This window comes from Numenius arquata, chromosome 2 (genome assembly GCF_964106895.1).
Source record: "Numenius arquata chromosome 2, bNumArq3.hap1.1, whole genome shotgun sequence".
NCBI lineage: Eukaryota > Metazoa > Chordata > Aves > Charadriiformes > Scolopacidae > Numenius > Numenius arquata.
This window is the reverse complement of record NC_133577.1, coordinates 12,785,863-12,808,889: the sequence shown is the minus strand read 5'-3', so window position 1 is coordinate 12,808,889 and position 23,027 is coordinate 12,785,863. Positions and strand designations below refer to the sequence as shown.

Sequence of the window (23,027 nt, the reverse complement as noted above, 5' to 3'; positions counted from 1 at the left end):
GGTCTTATCATTCTGAGAACGAGCAGTTTTCTCCACAATATGCCGTTAATTTCAGAGAGTTAGAGGAGGCCTAGCTAGGATGTAAAGTTACAGAACAGAAAATTGGTTCGGTTTTACTTCAAACCGGGACACTGTCACAGGTGAAACCCGTGAAGGCTGATTCCACTCGTGGCAGCACAGCAACACAGCCTGCTGTTGGGCAAAGCCACTGGAAAGCCGAGCAGCTTCTCGCACCGTGGCTGTAAGGGTTTGTGTTCCGTGCGGGATCTCACTGTTTTCCTGCCTGGAAGAACAAAAAACAACCACTTTTTGTTCCTCTGCTGGCTGCATGCTGGGGTAATGGGTTTTGGTAATAGGAGCACTATGGGCATAGTGAGAAAAGACTACTTTTCTTTCTGCTATGGTAAGATGGTGAAGGAGAATTAGATATTTAATTAAAACCCCAAATTTCAGTGCTGGGAAATAACACCCCAACCAGATGGGCAGGGCATCTTTCCTAGGGGGCTGTATTTAAAATGTGGTCTTTCAGGTCTTGCGCTATTTGCCGTGCCTGCCATAGGCTGGGGTGGAAGAGAGGTCATGCTCCCAAGTTAGAAACGGGCAGCACTGGCAAAAGGTCTCCTAGACCCAATGTAGCGCTGAAGCACGAACAACCAGACTTTGGTTAACGTGGCAGGAGGGCTCTGAGCAAGCAGCACTGGCAACTGGATTCCCCGCGAGGTTGTCACAGGCAGCTCTGCGACTGCTGTCCTGCTAAGCTGAAGTACTGCTCGAGAGACAGGTCGTGGAGGGAGATGGCCTGTTCTTCTCAGTCTTCCTACAACAAAATATCTCAATGATTTCCCCCACCGTACACATTCCAGCTTCTTTTAAGGCTGTTTCACAGAGAGGAGGAATGTACTTCTGTTGACAAAATTGAGCTGGTAGCTGAAAATCACAGCAATGCAAGAAATATAAGAATAAAATAGGTTTATTAGAGCTATTTTACATAAAGTAATCAAGACTGAGCAACTTGAAGAACTATTTGTATACCATGGCAATATTCTCGCTGACTTGAAGTTACTGAAGTACAAAAGACGACATACAAAAAGATGCATGCCTCATCTGCCTCTGTTTTTATTGGGACCCGAGATGAATGTGACATCCTTGGACAGTCAGACAAGATAGACAGCACGGTGTGTGCATATATATATATATGTATATATAACATGTACTGTACACATTTTACTGTTAAACACATCTGAAGTTCACTCACACATATCAATTACTTGCTCTAATTCTAGGAGAACTTCGCTGGGGTGGGGGCAGGTCACCGAAGCTTTCAAGCTTTGCAGGGAGCTACGGGACAACTGGCGGGAATCTTACGCTCCGGCGTCTCGGGTAAAAGTCGCTACGTGCTGCCCTCTCCTGCTGTGGAGGGTGTGGAGCCGGGGGTGGACGAGGCTGAAGAAGCCCTGAGCTCTTGGGGAGAGGATCCCTGAGCTCTGGGGTGGCATGGGACTGCTGTGGAGCACTGGTAAGTCCCAACTCCTCCGCTGAGGACTTGTGTTTTTATATTTTGGCATTTGGTAAGCATGACTCTCCGCCAGCTGCAGAGAGGCTTAAACTACGAATGAAAACAAGATGTTTAGTTCCTTAAACCCCAAATTTCATTACAAAAGCTGGTGCTTAGATAGCAATTGCTTTTAATTAACAAAGCAAGACAAATTCTTTAAGGAAAATACTCCCAGTGCATCAGGTGGAAAGTCCACAAATCTCTCTCTGCTGGACAGGGAAGTAATGGGTTGGTCTGGAGCATCCCGGTCCCCAGAGCGGTGGTGGTGCCAAGAAGAGCAGGGTGGCACAGGCTTCCCTCTATGCCTCGGCTAGCGTGGCCGGGGCCACTGAACTCAGGCTGCTCCGATGCCGTGGGCCCGGGGCACGCTCTGCCACGGCCGGGACCCCAGCTGCTGCAGGGGGGGCAAGGGCAGCCCACATCCAGTTTGGGGTGTCCCCACCTTGCAGTGTCTTCTGCGCAAGAGCCAAGCGGTGCTACTCCCTGGAGCCTGAACGCTTCTTGTTTTCTGAGCACAGGCATCTACCCAGTTTTTTATTTTATCACCGAAGGGGAAGAACACGTTCCTCATCTCACGGGCTTCTTCTACACTTGAAACTTAGCTAAAGGTTTCGGTCCTTTTATAGAGGCAGAGGTTCATGGACACAGGAGAAAGGGGAGAAAACAACTGACCTAAATCCAATTTTCAGAGATACATCCCATTGATGAGGTAATCGGATTCTTCAGATGTAATGGGTCGAGCTTTTTTAAGCTTCTGTCTCACTAAACGCAGTCTGCAAGCAACCATAAGCAGCAGTAAAGCAGTGATGGCCAAGCCTAAGGCTAAGGGTAACACAGCACCTACAATGAGGTTAAGAGAAATTAAACTTTATTTAATATGGTGAGAAATCAGTAGAGAAAATCCGAAATTCTTCTTTAAAAATATAGCCAGTCTATCACTTAGGTGCTAATATTTGGAGCAACTCATGCTGAGAAACTGAACTAAGCAAGTTAGGAACTGTTCAGAATAAGGAAGTACATTATTCATAGAGATATATATATTAATTTCTTGATATTATTCATAGATATATAGATTCATTTCTGGACCTAGAGCACCTGACTGAAAAACTAACATAATTCAAAAGGAATTCATATGACTGGTCTTACCTGTTTCTGGGACTGGACGACCACCTCCAAGCTGATCTCTCTTTGGCACAATTATGCCATTCCCATTTTTATCATCTGTTCTTTTCCCTGAGGAACTGTTATCTGCACAAAGTCAAGGAAGATAAAGGAATAATTAAGTTCAGTGACTTAGGAAGACTTATCTGTAGCACACTAGAACGAAAAAAGGTGAAAGTGCTTAAATTTAGGAAAAAAAAAAAGTTTAAGAACTTCTGACTCCTATTGTATAACTGGAATTTTTGAAATAATGTGAAACTAAAGCTAAAACATAAATGCAGTTTTGCATCGCAAACCACAATGCATCTCAACCAAAGCCAAGTGGATCATTTTCCACGGGATAAAAAAGATGGAAATAAATTCTCTTTTACAAAGTTCCCTAATGGGGTATAGAGCAATCTGGGCTAAAACATTACTGAACCAGTTATCTATAGGTGAAAATGAGGCCATTTCAAGTTATGTTGATCTCCGCCCTTGGAACTTGTAAAACGGGAAGCACACAGGTGGGCTACACAAATTACCTTAATTTTGCCCGTTACCTGACACAGACTGATGCACAACTTAGGTATTTGGAAGACAAAAAAATACGTGGGGAAAACATTTCAAAGAGGATGACTTGGAGTCGCTTCAGCTTTGTGTAGTACAGGAGTCATAGCAGAACACCGTAACTACAGAAGAAGAAACCACGCGTAGTTTGCTGCCAAGAAGTGTCCAGCCTGGGGGTGTGGGCGGCTGCAGTTTTGCCCCACGGGAGCAAGGAGTAACTCAGGTGGGACCCCCTCCTCCTGCCCTCCTGCTAAAGTCCTACACCGATAGCTATGGGGAGACTTCGTACAAGAGTGCCAGCTTAATCACACACCCTCAGAAAAATCAGAAATAAGCCTACGTTTTCAAATGTAATGACTGTATTTGTTTTTTACGGGTAAATATTGAAGAGCACTTTGACTGTGCTGTGATGTATTTTCTGGCAGCTGTCGGAACTGTGGCAATGCCAGTGGAAACGTACTATGCTGCAAGATCTGTAAAATATAAATGTGAAACGTTGTAATTGGGATTACATATCGTGGTGGGCGTTAAGGAAGTGTTTTGAATCAATTAGCTTGGAAGACGCAGCACGCGCAGCCCCCACCCACCACCACCACCAGCAGAACGCATCCCTGTCAGCGGCAGCAGCAAATACACACCACCGTTAATTAAAGCTTAAATTGTTTCGTTGATACTGGTATGGGTTTAGTGCTAATGGTCCCCACTCTAAGGCACAGCACAGCCTTCCAAGCTCTGGCTTTATTGCCAGGGGTGCACAAACACTAACTTCACCCTAGAAAGGAGCCCCAGCCCCTCCCCGTCTCCTTTGGGCTCCGTAAGTTGTCCTGGCACGTAAAGGGGACTTCAGGCAACCCTAAGTGTAAACCATGCTGGCTTTAAGGCACCTGTATGGTATCAGAGCTGTGCAAAATAACCAGAACGTAAATGAGACCAAACCTAGCAGCTGTTTTCTGCTTCTGTCTTCCCTAAGTGAAATTAAATGAGTATTTGTCTTTATTTTGGAAATATCCAAAAGACATTGGCTCTTCTTAGAGCTGTTCCAGCCTTTATGACAAGGCTGGATCTAAAGGCCTGTTTGATAAATTTGTTTCCCTGCCCTTTGAGTAAAGGGAATATTTAGGAAAGCTGCTTGTAAAGACATTTGGCAAATGTATCTGAATATGAAGGGAAGTTCAGCGGGAAAATTTTGGAAGGAATCTTTTCAATAAAGGGCAGGGGGGTTGGAACTTGATGATCTTTAAAGGTCCTTTCCAACTCTAACCATTCTATGATTCTATAAAAGCTTGTAGGGTTTCGTTAAGACTTGTGGCTGTTCTTACAGGACTGGAGAGGCTATCGGAGTCAATACTGCTCAACATCTAATCTGTTATCAACCAGAAAACAGACATTTCCCCAAACAATTTTAGGAGCCCGACATAAAGCATGTTATGTGGGTTTTGTTTTATTTTCACTTTCTCTTCATCTTCTAGTCTGTGCTTAGGAAATTGCAATTTATAGCCCTTCCCAGTTACTCTAAATCAGATATGCAGGTAATGGCCCGTGCTGTTGATGCCTCCCCAGCAAAAACATGACGAAGGGTTGGGTGCGCAGTCAAACGTCGGAATCCCACGACAGCTGGGGCGGGCAGCCCGGGGAGGGAGAGGCAGAGACCCCGTGCCAGGGGAATGCAGGGCTGTTACGGTGATTTATAGACTCCAGTTGGCTACGCCGGGGAGCACAAATCTTCAGGCTGCTGGTGGAGTCAGCCGGCTCCCGCGACCGTGGCTTCTAGACTGGCTACTGCCGCTCAGAAACCAGCCCGTCGCTGGCTCCGGCGTGCTTTGCTGCAGCCGTATTTTTGCTATATTCATTTACAAGCGCAGCAGTGTGAAGAATAGGCAGCTGGGCTTGAGAGCTTCCCTGGAAAGAGATGCCGGGGCACGTTAGCAACAGCCCTGCAGAATGTTGTGCTGGTCTTTGGAGGTGCTGTTTGCTGCTTTTTTGGTTAAAAGTATTGGGCTTCCGGGTCACAAAGGCCTATTCTGTAAGGAAATCCTTACGTATCACTTAACTGAAATTAAATTCTGACTGAGCCTCGTCAAAATAGCAATATTAAAACCACAAGAATTAAAACCAGACATGGTCAGCTGGGTATCTTGCCCATTTAAAATGAAAAAGATGACAACAGCTTCTGGTAGTACACTCATCATATTTTAGTTTTTTAATTTTTTTTTTTGCTTTTATTGTTTACTGCTGTGCAAAAGGCTTCCCTGAGAGCAAAACCAGTGCAAGTAAGTCACTATGCAACGGGTAAACACAGAAAATGACTATGTGAAAGTGCCATGCTTCTACATGCACTTCCAATTATAACCTCTGATTACAGGGTGCCGAAGTTGGTGACTTCAATTCTGGTTTTACTTCTGGATTCACAAGCCCAATGGTTTTTGAGAGCTACTTAGCAGCTGACTTTCCACTGGTGCCTGCAATGCCCTCTGGCAATTTGATGTTTTAGTTTGGGTGGCCCCATGTCAGGTGTCGCCCAGGTCTATGCCAGCGAGAAGGGTTTGGGGCAGACTTGAGAATTTTCAGTCATTCCAATAAGAAGCACTGAGGTCATCTACGCTGCCAGAAAAGGGGGAAACGTTTGAGAGGGAATTTTGCTCTCCATTCCTACACATTCACCGAGTAAGTAAAATTCTTGAAGAATTTTGTTTTCACTCCCTTTGGGGACTTCACAGATGAAATACAAGCATCTGAAGAAACATCGAAGTGCCAGCTAGGGAAGTGCCCTTTACAAGAGTCAGCAGCAGAGGACACCAAGCACTGCTCTGTTGTAAAAAGAAAATGAAGCTATTTATAATTAGCTGCATCTTAAGTAGCAAGAATTAGTCTGAACTCTGAAGAAATAAAAGTGGGAGGTCTCGCACTCATTTTAGGCTCTGTGCACGCAGTTTTGCTTTCACTCAATTGCCATTTCAGATCATTTTAATTCACCAGCAAGAACCTTAAAAGACACACCAGATTCATTGCATCTTCTGGAGTTTTACCAGGGGAAGGGTTGGTGACTCTGCCTGTAGCATCACTACACGCTGACTCCCAACAGGCTGGCGGCCACTGGGGACCTGGGGCTGCTTGTTACCAAAGACTGAGCCTTCTCTACAGCGATAAAATATTTCTCCTGCCCTGGAGACACACTTCAGAAAAAAAGCGCCGGTAATAATCAAGATATTACTTCAGGTGGGAAAAAAAAGTCATTGATTAGCATCAGGACAGGTGCAATTACTGTCACCCAAGTTGAACAGTACTTTTTTATGTTCTCCTGAATGTATCCCCCTTCAGATTTAAAGAGCCTTATACATCAGCTTACACAGCTGAACCTGTGGCAGAATTTGTATTTAGCTCACTGCATGTTTTGTTCCTTCAGACTGTATTTTTTTCCTGGCGTTCATACATTTTAACTTTCTCTTTGCACCTTCTAAGAACCAGACTTGACTTGACAAAGCAATACCTAGTTGTAACTTAACTATTACAAGCTTCTTTTGCGTTTTGTACATTAGAAAATTTTGACTCTTAGCCAGGCACCAAAAGACAATTTCATTAAATTTAAGGTGGAAGACATTTTCTCTCTTTAAAGAGAATGATTTATTGAAACTGACTTGTTTCGATTCTTACCTGGCACAAATCCACTGATTTGTTTCTTTGGTCCCTGAGAAAGCGATTGGTTCGACATGTCAGCATCCACTGAGAGAAGCGGCTGATTTCTGGCAGTGGCTTTCAGGGTGTTTTCTGGAGAGTTTTCATCTGTGTTTTCCGTCAGTCCTACAGTCCTTTGCTGGGTAGTGCCAAGGGCCGCGTGAGTCACCGTCTTCCGGCCTGGGCTCACTGTGTTAACAGAAACAAAAATCTTTTTTTTTAATATAGAATTGAAGGGAATGGGAGCGTTTGGATGGGAGACCCTGTGATATGGGCCTTGAGACATAGTTCATCAGGTTCATCACAAGTTCATCAGGTTCAGACATATGATGAAGTGTGAGTTCCAGGTACAATTGCTGGCTATCAGTTCTTAAGCAAGAGTATGCACGTGAGCCCCAAAGTGAAATGTAGCAACTGAGATATCAATGAAAGCACGGTTAGCCGTCCTGCCAACTCACCCTCGGATGATTTTTGTTCACTTAGCTGAGCGTGGGCACACACTGAGAATGATTAATGAAAGTGAACAGAGCGACGGTGAAGCAACTGGTTCCCCTACGTGCTCACATTTCCAATGTTTCAGTCTTGCCAGGTGCGTAACTGCACTTGGAAGAGAATCTCCGAGACACTCTTTCAGGTCAAGACCAGGACCCTTGTTTCCAGAATCATCATGAAAGCAAAGAACTGATCTTTCAAATGTCGAGAACACTAACACAAAAACTGTCATTTGGGGACTTTTGACAGTTTTGTCTCCATCTCTGGAGACATTCAAAACTCGCCTGGACACACTCCTGTGCAACGTGCTCTAGGTGGACCTGCTTTGGCAGGGCGGTTGGACTAGATGATCTCCAGAGGTCCCTTCCAACCCCATATTCATTCTGTGATTCTGTGATATGCTTTGAAGAAAAGGGAGTTAATTTCTGAGCCTCTGCTGTATGCGGACATTAAACCTTTCCATGAGCTATTTCCAACGAAAGGCTCTAGGGTGGGCACAAGCTGCTTGACATGGGCAGAGAGGCCACAGACGGGGCATCACTCCCCTTTGGTCACTCAGGCTGCAGTTCCTCTTCACAATCCACGCTGTAGCCCGGGGCACTTACAGCTCTGGCAGAAAGTCTCATCTGATCCATCAGGGCACTGTCTCACGCCGTCGCACGCAAAGGTGATGTCAATGCAGCAGCCATCGTCGCAGATAAACTGGTAGCGAGAGCAAACCCCGACACAGGCTGTTGAGAAACAGTTCCCAAGTTACCAAAGAGAAATCCAAGCAGTAAATACTCAGTCAATGACTAAAGTCTGCAGCACCAAGGAAAAAAGCAAAATGATGTCATGTCAAGAAGGACGAAGAACAAGGCAGAAAGTTGAAGAAAGGCAGACTCGGCTATATGATGCTGTTTTGACACAGAAGCTGATAGAGCTAATAGCTATTCCTGGCGCCCTCATCGCTATTCTGGCAATCTCGTTTTCCTACAGGAATACTCAACCTGGAGGCTGTTGCACCTTACACCTTGTGCAGCACCCCTACAGCACTTTAAACTCTGCTGGCCTAAGCTGAAAGGAGACCTTCCCTGGCTTAGAAGACCCAGGACAGTCCTAAAAATAAATAAATGAAATCTCTATGGCTGTAACTGCATCTCTCCAACACGTAATTCCTACTACATATCCATTCTGTATTTCTGACAGTATGTTATTTTACATGCACATATATGGACTACATGGGAGCTTTTACGGCATGTTTTCTGCAACGTAATTAAAATGCTAAAAGAACGCTCATCATTTATTTACGTCAGTAACATAAATCCAACGCAGCACATGCCAGAACAGGACTAAACACAAGTTCTCACAAGTGACCTTCACCAGAAAGAACTGGTTGCTGCCCGCTTGAATGTTTAGATTCCCCTGGAAATGGAGAGTGTCCCTAGATATGTCATTTTGCATACTCAAAGCTTTCCAGAAACCCATTCTCACCGTGCCATGATCAAGCATTTACATTTTGTCTTTCCAACAGCCGTGCAGTTCATTGCTTTGTAAAGCACTATCAAATTCAGTGTTTGGTTAATGTTGTAACAGCAAATCGATTTGCATAAGGAAGTCACAGCCTTTGGTTATTATCCTGCTGTGTATCAAAAAGCTGCTCAATGCTAAGGAAAGCACGGCAGGAACACAGGCGCCTATTTAAAACCCCTAAAATCATACTTAGAAAATGCATCTCCTACACTTCAGCACGAATAATATCACCGGTCTCGCATGCACTAAGGCTCCGTGGACTGGTTTAACTACAGCAGTAGCACACGAATTGCAAACGGACTTGGGGATTTAGAAGAAGGAAAAAAGGCAGCAAATCCTGTCCGTGCTTCTCCCAAAAGATACCACAGATAGATACCCACCGCGGCAAATAAATCAATAAATCAATCAGCAAACCTCTCTGGCTGCTTTAGCTGAACTAAACATTAATGAATACAACTCTATCATCCATTACTGGAATACAGGCATTATTAAACAGACTCATAACTGGGTTTTTTTTGTAATACCAATTTATTGCCACTGGGCCCACCCTCTCATGTAGAGATATTGCAGTGGTGCGGAGCAAAGTTTTTACTGGTTCAGCTGAACATAGCCATAATGCCAGTTTAACCTTTACCTTGTGCCAGAGCAGCAGATCTCTATTAGCAAATTGCTAATTACAATGTAATTAGAAGTCATTACATTCAAGAGTGCAGAACTGACAGCCACTGAAATCTAACTTGCTTGCTACCTTTTATGCTTTTTACGTGTTTCGAGGTCAGAGTTTTAAAACAATGGGTCAATTCCAGTTCCAGTTTCCCCAGTAACATCAGGCGTCGATAGCAACCATTACACAGAAAAGCTTAAATGCATAAAAACGAGAAGCCATGCCATCTTTTAGATGACAGATGCAGGCCAATATTATTAGTAGTATGTGTGTCATACCTACTATTAACTGCTTTTAACTGTGTTTTCCCTATCGCACAAGCCTTGCCACGTTCCACACACCGTCTGACTGTACAATGAACTGATACCTAGGGCAGTATTTCATGTTTCCAACCCTGCACGCTCATTAGCAATACGAGGCTGAACATTTAAATGCCTGAAAGTATTATCGCTCTAACAAACAATGATGCTCGCTTGCTTCCTCAGTTTGAAACGGCAATTCAAAACCGAGAGAGATGTCATCATGTAACGAATAAGGGCAAAATAACACACTAGAAATGCAGAATAAGATTCCTGCCTCCATCAAGACCCTTGCTCTGAGTGTCATACCCTGGGTGTCACACAGGCAACGGCTCCCATCGCTTCCTCACCTACTGCAGAATGAACCATGGGCAGGACGGTCACAGAGACGTTGTCAGAGCTCCGCTGACCCGCAGTGTCTGTCACCGTCAGCTGGAAAACATACCCGCCTTCCTGGATGTGAGACAGTTTCAGCGTTCCTGGCTGTGGTACCTGATTAAAGAAACACAGTAGGAAAAAAAACTGGTATAAAGGACCCATCCAAAAACTTCCAGGAATAGGCAGCTCATTTCTGCACAGTGCTTTTCACAGAGGTTAAATACTTCCCTTAAGTCTAGCCAGCCCCATCAAGCACGTGTACCAACCTGTAATGTTTTGGTCATTGATACCTCCCCCTAGAGCAGGTTGCTTGAAGCCCCATCCAACTCGGTCTTGAACACCTCCAGGGATGGGGCATCCACAACTTCCCTGGGCAACCTGTTCCAGTGTCTTACCACCCACACACTAACGAATTTCTTCCTGATATCTAATCTAAACCTCCCCTCCTTCTGTTTAAACCCATTACCCCTCGTCTTATCGCTACACTCCCTGATAAAGAGTCCCTCCCCATCTCTCCTGTAGCCCCCTTCAGGAACTGGAAGGCTGCTATAAGGTCTCCCTGGAGCGTTCTTTTCTCCAGGCTGAACAACCCCAGCTCTCAGCCTGTCCTCATAGGAGAGGTGCTCCATCCCTCTGATCATCTTCGTGGCCCTCCTCTGGACTCACTCCAACAGGTTCATGTCCTTCCTGTGCTGAGGACTCCAGAGCTGGACACAGTACTCCAGGTGGGGTCTCATCAGAGCAGAGTACAGGGGCAGAATCACCTCTCTGGACCTGCTGGCCACGCTTCTTTTGATGCGGCCCAGGATGCGGTTGGCTGTATGGGCTGCGGGCGCACATTGGCAGCTCATGTTGAGCTTCTCGTCCACCAACACCCCCGAGTCCTTCTCCTCAGGGCTGGTCTCAATCCATTCTCTGCCCAGCTGGTATTTGTGCTCTAAAAAACACCTCCTTCTGTTCACTGTGAGTGCTGGGAGAGCAAATATGGTATTTAAAACTCATGAGCCGTGGAGTCCAACTCTCTTCTCAGTGCAGAGCTAGATTCTCTGAATCTGACACCACTGACTTCTGAATACACCACCACTCCTCCTAGTGACCTCTGTGCTTTCCTTTTCATCTCCGTCCTGCCCTGAAGAATGCCCAACTGTACCTGCTTTCTTACAAACCTTGGCTCAAACTAGACAGTAAATTTCCAGATAATCAGCACTTTAAAAGCCCAAGAATTGCCCACTAGTGTCACAGAGCTCTGCAGCTACAGCGTGTGGGTAGCAATCTGAGAAGCAAATCATCTAAGAAGCAATAATCAGTCACAATAGAAAAAACTTCCACTGGCTTTCTTCTACAATACGACAAGATCTCTTTACAGCAGTCCTTCCCCCTCCTGCGCCTTCTGTTTATTCTTTGGTACCTAAGTGCAGTGCAACAGCTGCCTTTTATCTTATTTAAACACAGCCCCACTCTCCCTCGTAGCTATGGATTAGTATATAGTTTTCCAAGAACAGATGACATGAAATCCAGTAACTTCAGGATAGCAACTAAAGCACTAAAGACAGCAACTGAAGACTGTATAGATAATCACAATTACTAATTCAACTCTAAAAAATTAAATTATCGTGGATAACCATCAGGGTACACATCCGTGAGAGGAAACCCACCCATTTGAACACAACGGAAAAGTATCTATCTAAACATAAAGCTGTGTCAAGATTGTTTTGATTTATCAAATACAAAGCAATCACCAAGATTAATGTTAATTTTGCAGGTTTAAATAAATATGACTGGTGTCTATTTTATGGAGTGACTCTGAGTAAAAGTAAAAACATGAACTTTAAATTTTTTAATTTACTTCTAATTTTTGTGTTACTCTAGATATATTACTACATCACAGACAAATTTAAGGAGTATTTGATTGCTATTTACAGAAAATAATGCTGCAGAGGGTCAGATTAATAAGTCTTGATAATAAAACGTTCATTTTATCCAGATGATATCTAGCAATTATTTTTAAACTTCATTCAGGTCTTTTCTATGTATTATGCTGTTTGCACTCCTTATGAAAGCCTTCTGACTTTTTAATTTTCAAGCCAATAAAATAATAAATGAAGATAAACAAACTCACAGTGGTCTTTGACATAGTTTCAAATGGCAATACAGCCTCAGGTAATTCAGAGCTGGCTGACTGTGGTCAACCTTCCACAGACGTGGATCTAGCAGTAGAAGATAAACCTTGCCAAAGTACATAGCACTCTCTGAACTAATACTTTTGCATACCCCTGCTGAGTTTTCTGAAAGGTGTATGGTTATAAAAAATTACTTGTGCATAAATTTCAGTAATTATTCACCAGAGAAACCCACTTTCTTCTTAGGGTTCATCCAGCAGCATGTTTCCTAACCATGACATGGTGATTTTCAATGACCTACATGTTACCTACACTGCCCTCCAGGAGACTAAGGAATAACCAATTGTTCCATTGAGTTTTTCCATGGATGACAATTTTAGGTTTCAATGCATTTAGCCAGCTCTTTATGTTAGGTAAAACTCTGGTTTGCTCCACCATTACAATTCTTGAGTAACTTTGCTGATGTTCGGAGTTTGTCCAACTTGTCTTTGATGTTACTGAACTGAGCAGAGACAAGCAGGAACCATCAGGTACATCAGGAACCATCAGTGCTCAATGGTGGCGCTGGCACACATGGCCTCTTGGGTCTTGGACTGTTCCCATTGCTCATCCTGTCCTGTTTAAACTCTTCCTACCCATCTCAGCAGCATCTCAGCAACAGCAAGGTCTATGGTCCACACCTTCATCCCTTTACATATCCCTCCTGCTGCAGGTGGAGTCCCTGCTGAGCCCTCAATATTGTGGGCTATGAACAGACTGAGTACACTCTATGGGTTTGAGACCTTTTTCCTTTCCTTTGCTGCTGCTCCTAGAGCGTTCACAAAGAAGGGTAGGATGGAGAATCCCTCTCTTGACAGTTAATATTAAGTTGAAACCAAATTGCACAGATGCACAGAAACTGTACAGATGCAATAAAAGAGTATCTCAAGATATAAGGTCTACATCACACATTTCTTTGCAGTTTCTCCATAAGCATTTGGCAGAAGACTGTTGGTGAAAATATCTTATTATCTTTAGTAACTGAATTACTAAGGTGTCTCTATCCTGGATCACAGAAGCCAAAACCAAGCGCAGTGAGCACATACAATGGCAAAAGAGAGCAGAGTTGAAATACAGTAGAGAAGTAGCATCTGCTTGTTTGCTATTGGTGGTCTCATGCCATCCTGGATACAGATGAACTGTATAAAAAAAGAAATAATCACTGGAACAACCTCCCCAGGGACATGGCAGAGTCCCCATCACTGGAGGTTTTCAAGATGAGACTGGACCAGGCACCAGGTAATCTCATCTAGGCTCCCTGACCCACAAAAGGTTGGACCAGATGATCTTTTGAGATCCCTTCCGACCTGGGCAGCATTATGGTTATATGAAATAAATGCTTGAGTTGTACAGTCATCATAATTTTGGCGCCGGGTAGCCATATCCATTGGGATACATTTAATATTTTAGTTCTACATTTAAAACTGTGCTACAACGAACACAACGATCTGTGAACGACTGGCCATGTGCAAAGCCACGTGTGTACCTTCATTTCAACCGATGAGTCACCTTGCAGCAGCGTCCACTCGTACTGCACAATTCCATGGTCATCTGAGCTTTCTCGGCCGTCCAAAAGCACCCAGTCGACAGGTGACTGCAGCACAATATCTTGTCCCGCCTTGCACCGTGGGGGCTCGTCGTATTCTTCTTCTTTAATAAAAAAAAAATAGAGAATCTCAGTTATTTATCAGGGGAAGCTGAGTGACTATTTACATAAAACACATTTTCTCTTGGTAAAGGTATTGATTCACCACTGTGCAACTTCCTGACAGACAGGACATGTTCATTAGTGCACATTTTGTTAAGCAAAATAGTATCTACTTAAATTTTAGTTAACTGTTCCTTATTCAGGAACCAACATTAGAAGCACCTGGCATAGAAAATCTCTCTCTGTTTCACTAATGCAACAGGATTGTTAGCATCAGTGTGGTTTTTTAACCTGAAGTAAGGAAAATGGATTTAAATATGAATCACATACTTATTCAGATGGCAGTTACTGCACACCTTTTTAGCACTCTGCATAACTTTAATACTCTTTTAATCTCTTCTTATAATACATCATTACAGGAGCGAAAGACTAATTTAACATAAGCTGGCACCCCAGTGAAGCAGTGCACAATAACGTAACGATTAAAAATAATCAGGAACGATCACTGAATTTAAGTGCCTGATTTAAGACATTCAAAGCTTGATTTTCAGACTATTTAGTATCCGTACCATTTTGCTATATGCAAAGCACAATGCCTTTTGATTAAACTTGTGAGTACTAAATACTGTTGCCAATCTGTCCACAAGCTTTTCAGGTTAGACTAACAAAACTGACGGTAGGTTAAGTGACTTGGCCTGTGAGAAGTGGTTTAAGTCATCTGCTCTGCAACCTTCAGGTAGCGCATGGAAAGGAGAGGGATAAAATCTAGTTCTGCAAGTCAGCATTTGGCTGCTTTAGCCCCAAGATGGTATCTTTCTGCAGTTCCTTGCCCAAGCTCCATTCCTTCCCTGCAACCATGAGATGTCCAGCACCCTTAAGTCCCAAGGTGCCTTCTGCTCTTCCACCTCTGCAAAGGACACCCTGTAAAGGATGGTGATGTTAAGCTCAGAAAAGCACCTGCTGAACACGAGGTGAACTGTAACCTCACCCGGTGTGGGCAGAGCTGCACAAGGGAAGGAAGACAAGGCGCTTCCCCACCGGTGCAGGGATTCTCCCTCACACGTGCTCCGCTCCAGTTTCCAGAACTTGCTCGAAGGCACAGAGCTCATCAGTACAATGGGACAATTTTTTTATCACTGACTAAACGGCAAACTTTTTATTTCTCGTTTTTCTCAGCAGTAGGTAAGGCATAGAAAATTTCACAGCAAATGCCTTACTTTAGGGAAACGTACAAATAACTGAAAACAAGGTCTAATAATAGAAAGGATAAACCAGCTCTTTCTCATCCAGCTGGCACGGGAAGCTTTGCCTAATTTGTATACACTCACTTCTCAAAACCAACTATATTTAAAAAGCACCACTTAGGTGCAAAAACCTCCCAAAACCTTATCGTTAAGAAACACCATCATTATGGTGCCAGGGCAACTTTTCTTTGGTATATAGGAGTTACCTACAGTCTTCACACCATGGTTTACTTTACCGATCACTATCAGAAAGAGACCAACCTGGGTATGAAACTGCACAGCCCATTCTTCCACTTCTACCTTGCAAAGAGGTTTCATGTCACCTATCTGGCTTAAATGACTCGATCAATGCCCTGCAAAGGCAGAGAGAAGCCCCGCTTCCCCTGGGCCCCAGGCAATAAGGGTATTCTTTTCCTGGACTAACTTTATACCCCAGCAGCCTGAGTTGCAATGGTAGGAGCACCTCACGTTGGGGCAGGTCACAGAAATTCATGCCAGCTCTTTGCAAAAGATGGACCACACTCAGGCCTCTGGTCCCAAAGGATGGAGGCACCATTGCCTTTGCTTGTAAGCCACCAGAACATCTTCAGACAAGTAAATCAATGGCAAATCAGCTCCTCTTTTGCTCTAATAAAGAAAAAACTGGCCTGAGAGAGACATCTGGCGTGGGAGGAGACAGCCTATGGAGCTAAAGATTCTTTTTTCCACAGAGAAGTTTTAAGCAATGGAATACATTATCCTTAGGGAATGAAATACCTCCAAATCTGGGGAACGCATGCTCCTAAGAAGCCAGTGTAAAAAAGCAAGGAGGCATACTCAGGAGCCGCTTACAACCACCGCTCATGGGAGTAAAGGACTATCAGCCACAGGGTAGCAGAAAAATCAAGCTCTTTAACTTCTGTTTCTAACTTTTATTTAGGTTGAACATAAATAAACAATATGAAGATCAAACAGGTCAACACTCCGAGATGCTGGAACTGGCTGCTTTATAGAAAAGGGGCTGCAACTTTATGAGCAACACTTTTTTCTTAGCGGTGGACATGAGAGGCTTAATTCATTCCACTTCCTCTGTCCTTTATACAGACCTGTCCTGCTGCTAACGAAGCTGCCAGCGAGTTGTCTGAATGAAGGCTTTGTTACAGAAGGTTATTTCACTGCTGATTCCTGAATGTCTTTGATATCAGTTTACCTTAGTGTTGAATCCTCCCATCGCTCACCAGTGGTGAGCAGCACAGAAGGAAAAGTCAGACATTCCTGGTGAGGCACTCAAGTCCTCTTTCTTCCTACAAAGTTTAAAAATTTGCCTAACAAAGGCAAAATTAACTACCTCTTCTTTCAGTAAAGGGCACACCGGGTTTCATTGTTAACACAGCACAAACTGCCTGGAAGTGCAAAGTAAATCCACAGCCTAACCAGCACAAACTGGGTGTAAAGTGAAGAACAAGGATTTACATTGAAATGTTCAGTCTCAAAAACTCATCCCACCGCTGACTGTTCTGGAAGCACACAGAGATACACTTGACCTGAAGAATACAGATTTGTCATTAATTGCTCCCAGAATTAAATAAGAAACTGGGGTTTGTTTACTGAAGATCCTTAACAGAAATGAAACCGCAACACCCTAAAGATCCCTGTATACAAACGCTCAGAAATATTTTTGGGATTATGAGGACACCTTGTTTATGGATAAATGTTGGCTTGGGATTATCAAAAAGGAAACAGCAGAAGACTCAATGCCACAGTACTCTAGAAAACCCCAAAAGCAACGGGTAAAACATGATCCTCTCACAAAAGAAAATCTTGAAATGCAAAGCTGTCTCCCAAATTTCCTAAATTCAATCAACACAAGGGAGAAGTGATGTGCCTTCATCGTCCTGTGATGATGCATTACTGTCCAGGTTAATTTTTTGAAGTAATCCAAGAATGCAGCAGTAACATAACATCAGACAGGAAAATAATTCAATCTTAATTTTATCTCGCCTGGTCTATGTCACGGATGACAGATGTTTGAATAAAAGTTCATTTTCCTTCGTGGCTCTGCTTCAGCTCCAGTGTAATTGCATTAAGAAATCATAATCCCCTGTTTCCGATACCACCATCACCCACAAGACAGACTTTTAAATAAACCCAACAGGACACAAAGCAATTTGCAGATTAGGAACTGAAATTGCCTTGCAAGCCCAGTGCCGATAGTCACAAAAGCTACCTAAAAGGCAAAGCATCAAGAATTCAAGGAATTCAAGATTTATAATAGGCAGAGTATCATTTGAGCAGTAGTATTATTTATATCATGCCATAACTGCACTCTACATTATGGCCAGGTTTTAATGGAATTAAGGCAGTTCAAAAAGATGAAGGACATTTGCAGATATTTTCAAAGGTTTTCAAAGAAGGCTAATTCTCTGTGACATTGATGCAAAATCTAGTCTTAAGCCTTCAATCTTGCAAATAGTACTGTGGAGATCTAATCTTTCCCCACCAAAAATGTCAAAATCAGACCTTGTTTTTTTCTGGTATCTTAAGATCATCTTTACTGACACAAGTTCCTCCCTATAGCTCTCTAGTTTACCTGCCCATGCACTTTGCAAAAAAAACATAATACTTCAGCATCGTAACTCTGCAAAAATTGAGCCCTTGTTCTCTCTTATCTCCAGGGGATTCCCGTTGGCATTCTCATAAAACAGGCAGGACTGGATGGAGGATCAAGCCTGAGGTTTCCCCTGCCAAGGGAGCAGTAATAGCAGGCGCCATCTGGACACACGGCTTACATTCACACCACTACTAGGCTTTCTTCACGTTGCATGTAGTGGCTAATTTACTTAAGTTGAGATATATCGCTTAAGAAGAGGGCATTTAGGAAAGTAGTGTCAACAGAAGGTAATAAAATGTAGACAAAATGAATTAAGATGCAACTGTTTAACAACAGGAGGTGGGGGAGTATGAAGAGGAAGTCCTTTGGATTGGATGCTAGGAAACGGACTCCAAATTTAGAAATCCAGACTTGTTTTCACCCGCAACTGTTTGCTCTGGATTACGTTGTTCTTAAATACGCTTCAGGGCTGAGCAAACTGCTGCTTTTTTGATGTGGCCCAGACTCCAGAGGCAGTGATACGGAGTCTCCATCCTGCTTCTGGACTACCTGTGAGATATCCTTCTCCGGTCTAGCTCTCAAGTTCTTAAGCAGGAAAAATTCTAAATTCAGTGAAGGAGAGACCCGCTTAGGTGGCACCATTTGGAGAGCTGCACCAGAAGAAGGAAGGGCTTCTGCTTGCTCTCAAGCTACTGCACCAGGTTCTGGCGTGGCTGGCACCTGCGGTTCACTCTCTCCGGGGTGACCAGCACCCGCGGGTCCCCCGGGGAAACGGATCCTGCAGCCGGGACCCCTCCGGTCCCCACGGGGGTGCGGAGCCCGTGAACAGGCTCACCCCGCCGGCCGGCTCCCCCCCACCGCCCGGCTGCCACCGCCGCTCCCCAGGTCTCTGCAGGGACAGAGTTGCGAGGGCCGGGTTTTCCCAGCTCGCACCCCCCGCACCCCCGGCACGGCTGGGCCGCCTCTCCCGGCTCGGGGGGGGGGGGGGGGGGGGGGCCCTGCCAGGAGCTCCTCGTCCTCCCCCACCGCGGAAGCGATGCCTCACGACCCGGGCTCCCGTCCCCCGGCCCCGGGGCAGGCGCACGGAGGGTTCCCCCGCCCCGGCCAGCTCCCCGGCGGCGCGGGGCCGCAAATGGCGGCGGCGGCGAGCGGGCCCGGCCGCCGGCCCTGCCCGCCCCCGCTGCCGCCATTTCCCTCCCGCCGCTGGGCCGCCGCTCCCCGGCCCCCGGTGCCGCCCCGGTGCCGCCCTCCCCGCGTGAAGCCATCTTGCCCCCCCACCCCCCAGCGCCCCTTACCCGGCGGCTGGGCCAGTCCGGCGGGCCGGCGGCTGTAGGTGCTGTAGCCGCGGTGCGGGGCGAAGCGGCAGACGGGGCGGCCGCGGTGGGTGCAGTTGAAGAGATAGCAGCCCAGCTCCCCCCCCGCCGCCGCCGCCCCCCGCGGCCGGCCGGGCCCCTGCACCACGGCCAGCGTGCAGCGCGGCTCGGCGCAGCAGGCGTCCAGGCACTGCCGCCAGCCCGCCACGCCGGCGGGGGCCCGCAGGAAGGTGGCGCCGGCCGCGATGGAGTCCTTGGTGCGGATGATGGAGTCGGGCCTGGCGGAGAAGCTGCTGCTGCCGCCGCACCGCTCCCCGCCGCCGCCGCCGCCGCCGCCGCCCGCCGCCGGCGGTCCCGGCTCCTCCTGCTGCAGCTGCCGGCGAAACTCCTCCAGCAGCGACTCCACGCCCGAGATCTGCGAGCGCAGGTCGGCCAGCGGCGCCGCGCACAGCCCGCCCGGCAGCACGGCCCGCCCGCCCAGCGCCGCCAGCAGCACCAGCACCAGCGCCGCCATGGCCCCAGGCGGCGGCGGCGGCGGCGGCGCGCAGGCGGGAGCGGCGGCCGGAGAGGCGGCGGGAGCGGCTCCCCCCGCCGGCACCCGCGGGGGCGGCGCGGCGGCGCTCAGCACCCGCCGCCCTGAACAGCTCCGCCGGGCGGGGCCGTCACGGCCACGCCCCCTCTCTGCGGCCACGCCCCCTCTCTGCGGCCACGCCCCCTCTCTGCGGCCACGCCCCCTCTCCGCGGGCCGAGCCCCCGGGCGAGCGGTGGCCCCCGCCGCTCCCTTCCGCGCCGGCGCTTCGCAGCCCCTAAAAGTAGGGGCTCTAAATGCACCTCGGTCCCTTGGCAAAGCTTCATGGAAACTCCCGCGCACCTCGTTTGCCACCGGGCGTCAGTATTTGTTTATGAAGGCGGGAGTCCGCACCGCGAGGTTCGCACCCAGGGATCATTGGGGTAGGTGGTCACTGGAACCGCTGGTGGTTTCTAAGGTACATCAGTTGTGTGAAGAAACAACAAAAAAAATAAATAAAAAATATCCCGAACTGGGGAAGGCTCCATCCCAGGTGTAGCATTTCTGCTCAGAAATTTAAAAATAAATAAGTAAATAAATAAATAAAAAATATAAAAAGCCAATAGTCAAAAACGTAACGAGCAAAGCTGTGGCTTCTTTGGTTTTAGCAAAATCTCCCAGGTGGGATATTAAGCACCCGAAATGATGGTGAAGAATTGCTCACGCAAGTTTTTGAAGTGAAGGGTAAATGAGTTTTTAGGGAAATGCTCCACATTTAAAAAAAAATCATCAGCTTTACATCTGTCACAACTTTTGTTTTAATTTTGTTATAAAATTAAGGCTGATTCTGTGACACAAATTAATAACAGTAAGACCTCCCTGAAAATCGGCAACCCCCAAACCATCTGCCTCGTTATTTAATCGTCTGATGGATGGAACCTGGAACATAGAAACATAGAATGGTTAGAGTTGGAAGGGACCTTAAAGATCATTAAGTTCCAACCCCTCTGCCATCGTCAGGGACACCTCCCACCAGACCAGGTTGCTCAAAGCCCCATCCAGCCTGGCCTTGAACACCTCCAGGGTTGGGGCATCCACACTTCTCTGGGCAACCTGTTCCAGTGCCTCACCACCCTCACAGTGAAGAATTTCTTCCTAACATCTGATCTAAATCTCCCCTCTTTCAGTTTAAAACTGTTACTCCTCATTCTGTTGCTCCACTGCCTGATAAAGAGTCCCTCCCCATCTCTCCTGTAGGCCCCCTTCCTACTGGAAGGCTGCTATAAGGTCTTGTTGGGCAGGATGCTGGCCTGAGCTGGGGCTTGACCAGATGAGGGTACTCTTCCACCGGCAGAGCTTCTAGGGACCTTACAAAACATCCCTAGGGTGGTGGGACACCTGGAGGTGGTTGGAGGCTACTTAATGTGTCGACTGCTTACTTGGAAGCGCTGGGATGGCACACTGGGGGCTATCTGCCAGCATTAAGAAAGATAAATATGTCAGTAAGTGTCCAGACATGGTGGTGGGCTTTGCAGTGTGTACGGGGGGTGTGTGTGTATGCATTTCTTCTTTATTAATGAGAAGTTGAGCAGTAGCTCCATGTTTCCGTGTTGGTTTGTTTCGCTCTTGCAGTCATATTTAAGTATAGACTCACACATTTCTTGAGTTTCTGCAAAAGTCGTAATAGCTGTGTCGAAAAATGATCATTACGAAGGATATTCAAAACATCCTGCCGTATTTTGTGGGTTGTTTTAGGCCGTGCTCCCGGCATAACTCCCAGCATAACCTCCAAAACAAATCTACTTTAATGTTCTGCCGTCGCGGGCCCTCAGGTGTTGCAGAGGAAATTTGCATGCAGCTTACAGTTTGGATTATGATTTTTCCTCCTCCTCTTCCCTCCTCCCTCCTTCCCCCCCCCAAATCATGGGACTGTAGTTCAGCGATTCTTTGAAGCGGTTGGCCCATCAGCAGTGCAGCTTCTGAAGATTGCTTCTCTCTGGCTCTGTGCTCTGGGGGTTCTCCAAGTTTCTAGAAATTACGGTTTTGAGACTTTCCATTTCCTGTCCAATTTAGTTGAACCCGGTCAATGAAGTCAAAGGTTATAGGAGGATGGAACAGCTAGACAGTAAGATGATATAATCCTCATTTCCTTTGAAAATCAGTTGATTTTCAAAAAAATCTGCCATGCTAAACTGCCATGAATCTGTTGTTTGGAGAGGCGATCCATCTGTTCAGAGATACTGACTGTGACGCACTGATTTGCCAGCAGTGATATGGGTTTGCTGCTGCTCTGCCATTTTACCCTCTGATACCACTTGTGCCACCGGAATGTAAAAAATAAATAAAGCTTATACCACCATTATGGTGGCTGAAGTTGGCAGAGGGAGCAAATCATAGAATCGTCCAGGTTGGAAGAGGCCCTTGGGATCATCGAGTTCAACCATCTACCCTACACTACAAAGTTCTCCCCTATACCATATCCCCCAACACCACATCTAAACGGCTCTTAAACACATCCAAGGATGGTGACTCAACCACCTCCCTGGGCAGCCTATTCCAATGCCCGACCACTCTTTCTGTGAAAAATTCTTTCCTAATGTTCAGTCTAAACCTACCCTGCTGGAGCTTGAAGCCATTCCCCCTTGTTCTGTCATTAGTTACCTGTGAGAAGAGACCAGCACCAACCTCTCTACAGTGTCCTTTCAAGTAGTTGTAGAGAGTGATGAGGTCTCCCCTCAGCCTCCTCTTCCTCATATTAAACAGTCCCAGCTCCTTCAACTGCTCTTCATATGATTTGTTTTCCAAATCCACCAGGTCATCACTTCCTCATAGTCACCAAAGATTTGGGGCTCCTCTGCTTGGGCAGAAGGTCCCAGTTCAGGATCAGCACACAGCTGGTGTTGATTAGCGGCAGCTGGCCCATTCAGAGGGCATGCAGGGTTGCTCCTGCCACCACCCTTGGTCTATCCAGTTCTACCAGAAAGGTGGCCCCTGGTTGTCAGCGATGCTGACAACACCTCTGGAGAAGCAGGTTGTTCTTGCAGAAACCACTGAGAGAAACGTTGACTTTCTGTTGCTTTGTAACGAGGAAGTCGTGGTTGGAAGGTGACCCCAAGGAGAGCAGTCTCCTCTTCAAGCGGGTGGGTGTTTAAGAGGTAAAGAAGGGTATGGCTGAAGAGAGGTCACCGTGCTGCTGGGTTGCTTCAGTGGCACTTTGGCCTGTTTGGTGGTTAGTAGATGTCAAAGCGTTTTGCTGAGTTGGGATAAGGACAGCATGTTTACATTT

General features: G+C 46.3%; 1 protein-coding gene across 1 annotated transcript; it reads right to left on the bottom strand.

Annotated features, from left to right (window-relative positions):
- Window positions 1-1,093: 1,093 nt before the first annotated feature.
- On the bottom strand, window positions 1,094-19,747 carry LRP11 (LDL receptor related protein 11). The gene is made up of 7 exons (XM_074169026.1): window positions 19,216-19,747; window positions 13,925-14,088; window positions 10,252-10,393; window positions 8,032-8,157; window positions 6,914-7,123; window positions 2,702-2,803; window positions 1,094-2,395 (listed from the first exon to the last, which is right to left on the bottom strand). Exons 1-7 carry the CDS (start codon window positions 19,745-19,747, stop codon window positions 2,241-2,243), a joined length of 1,431 nt encoding a protein of 476 aa, XP_074025127.1. The 3' UTR covers window positions 1,094-2,240.
- Between the last annotated feature and the right edge of the window lie 3,280 nt (window positions 19,748-23,027).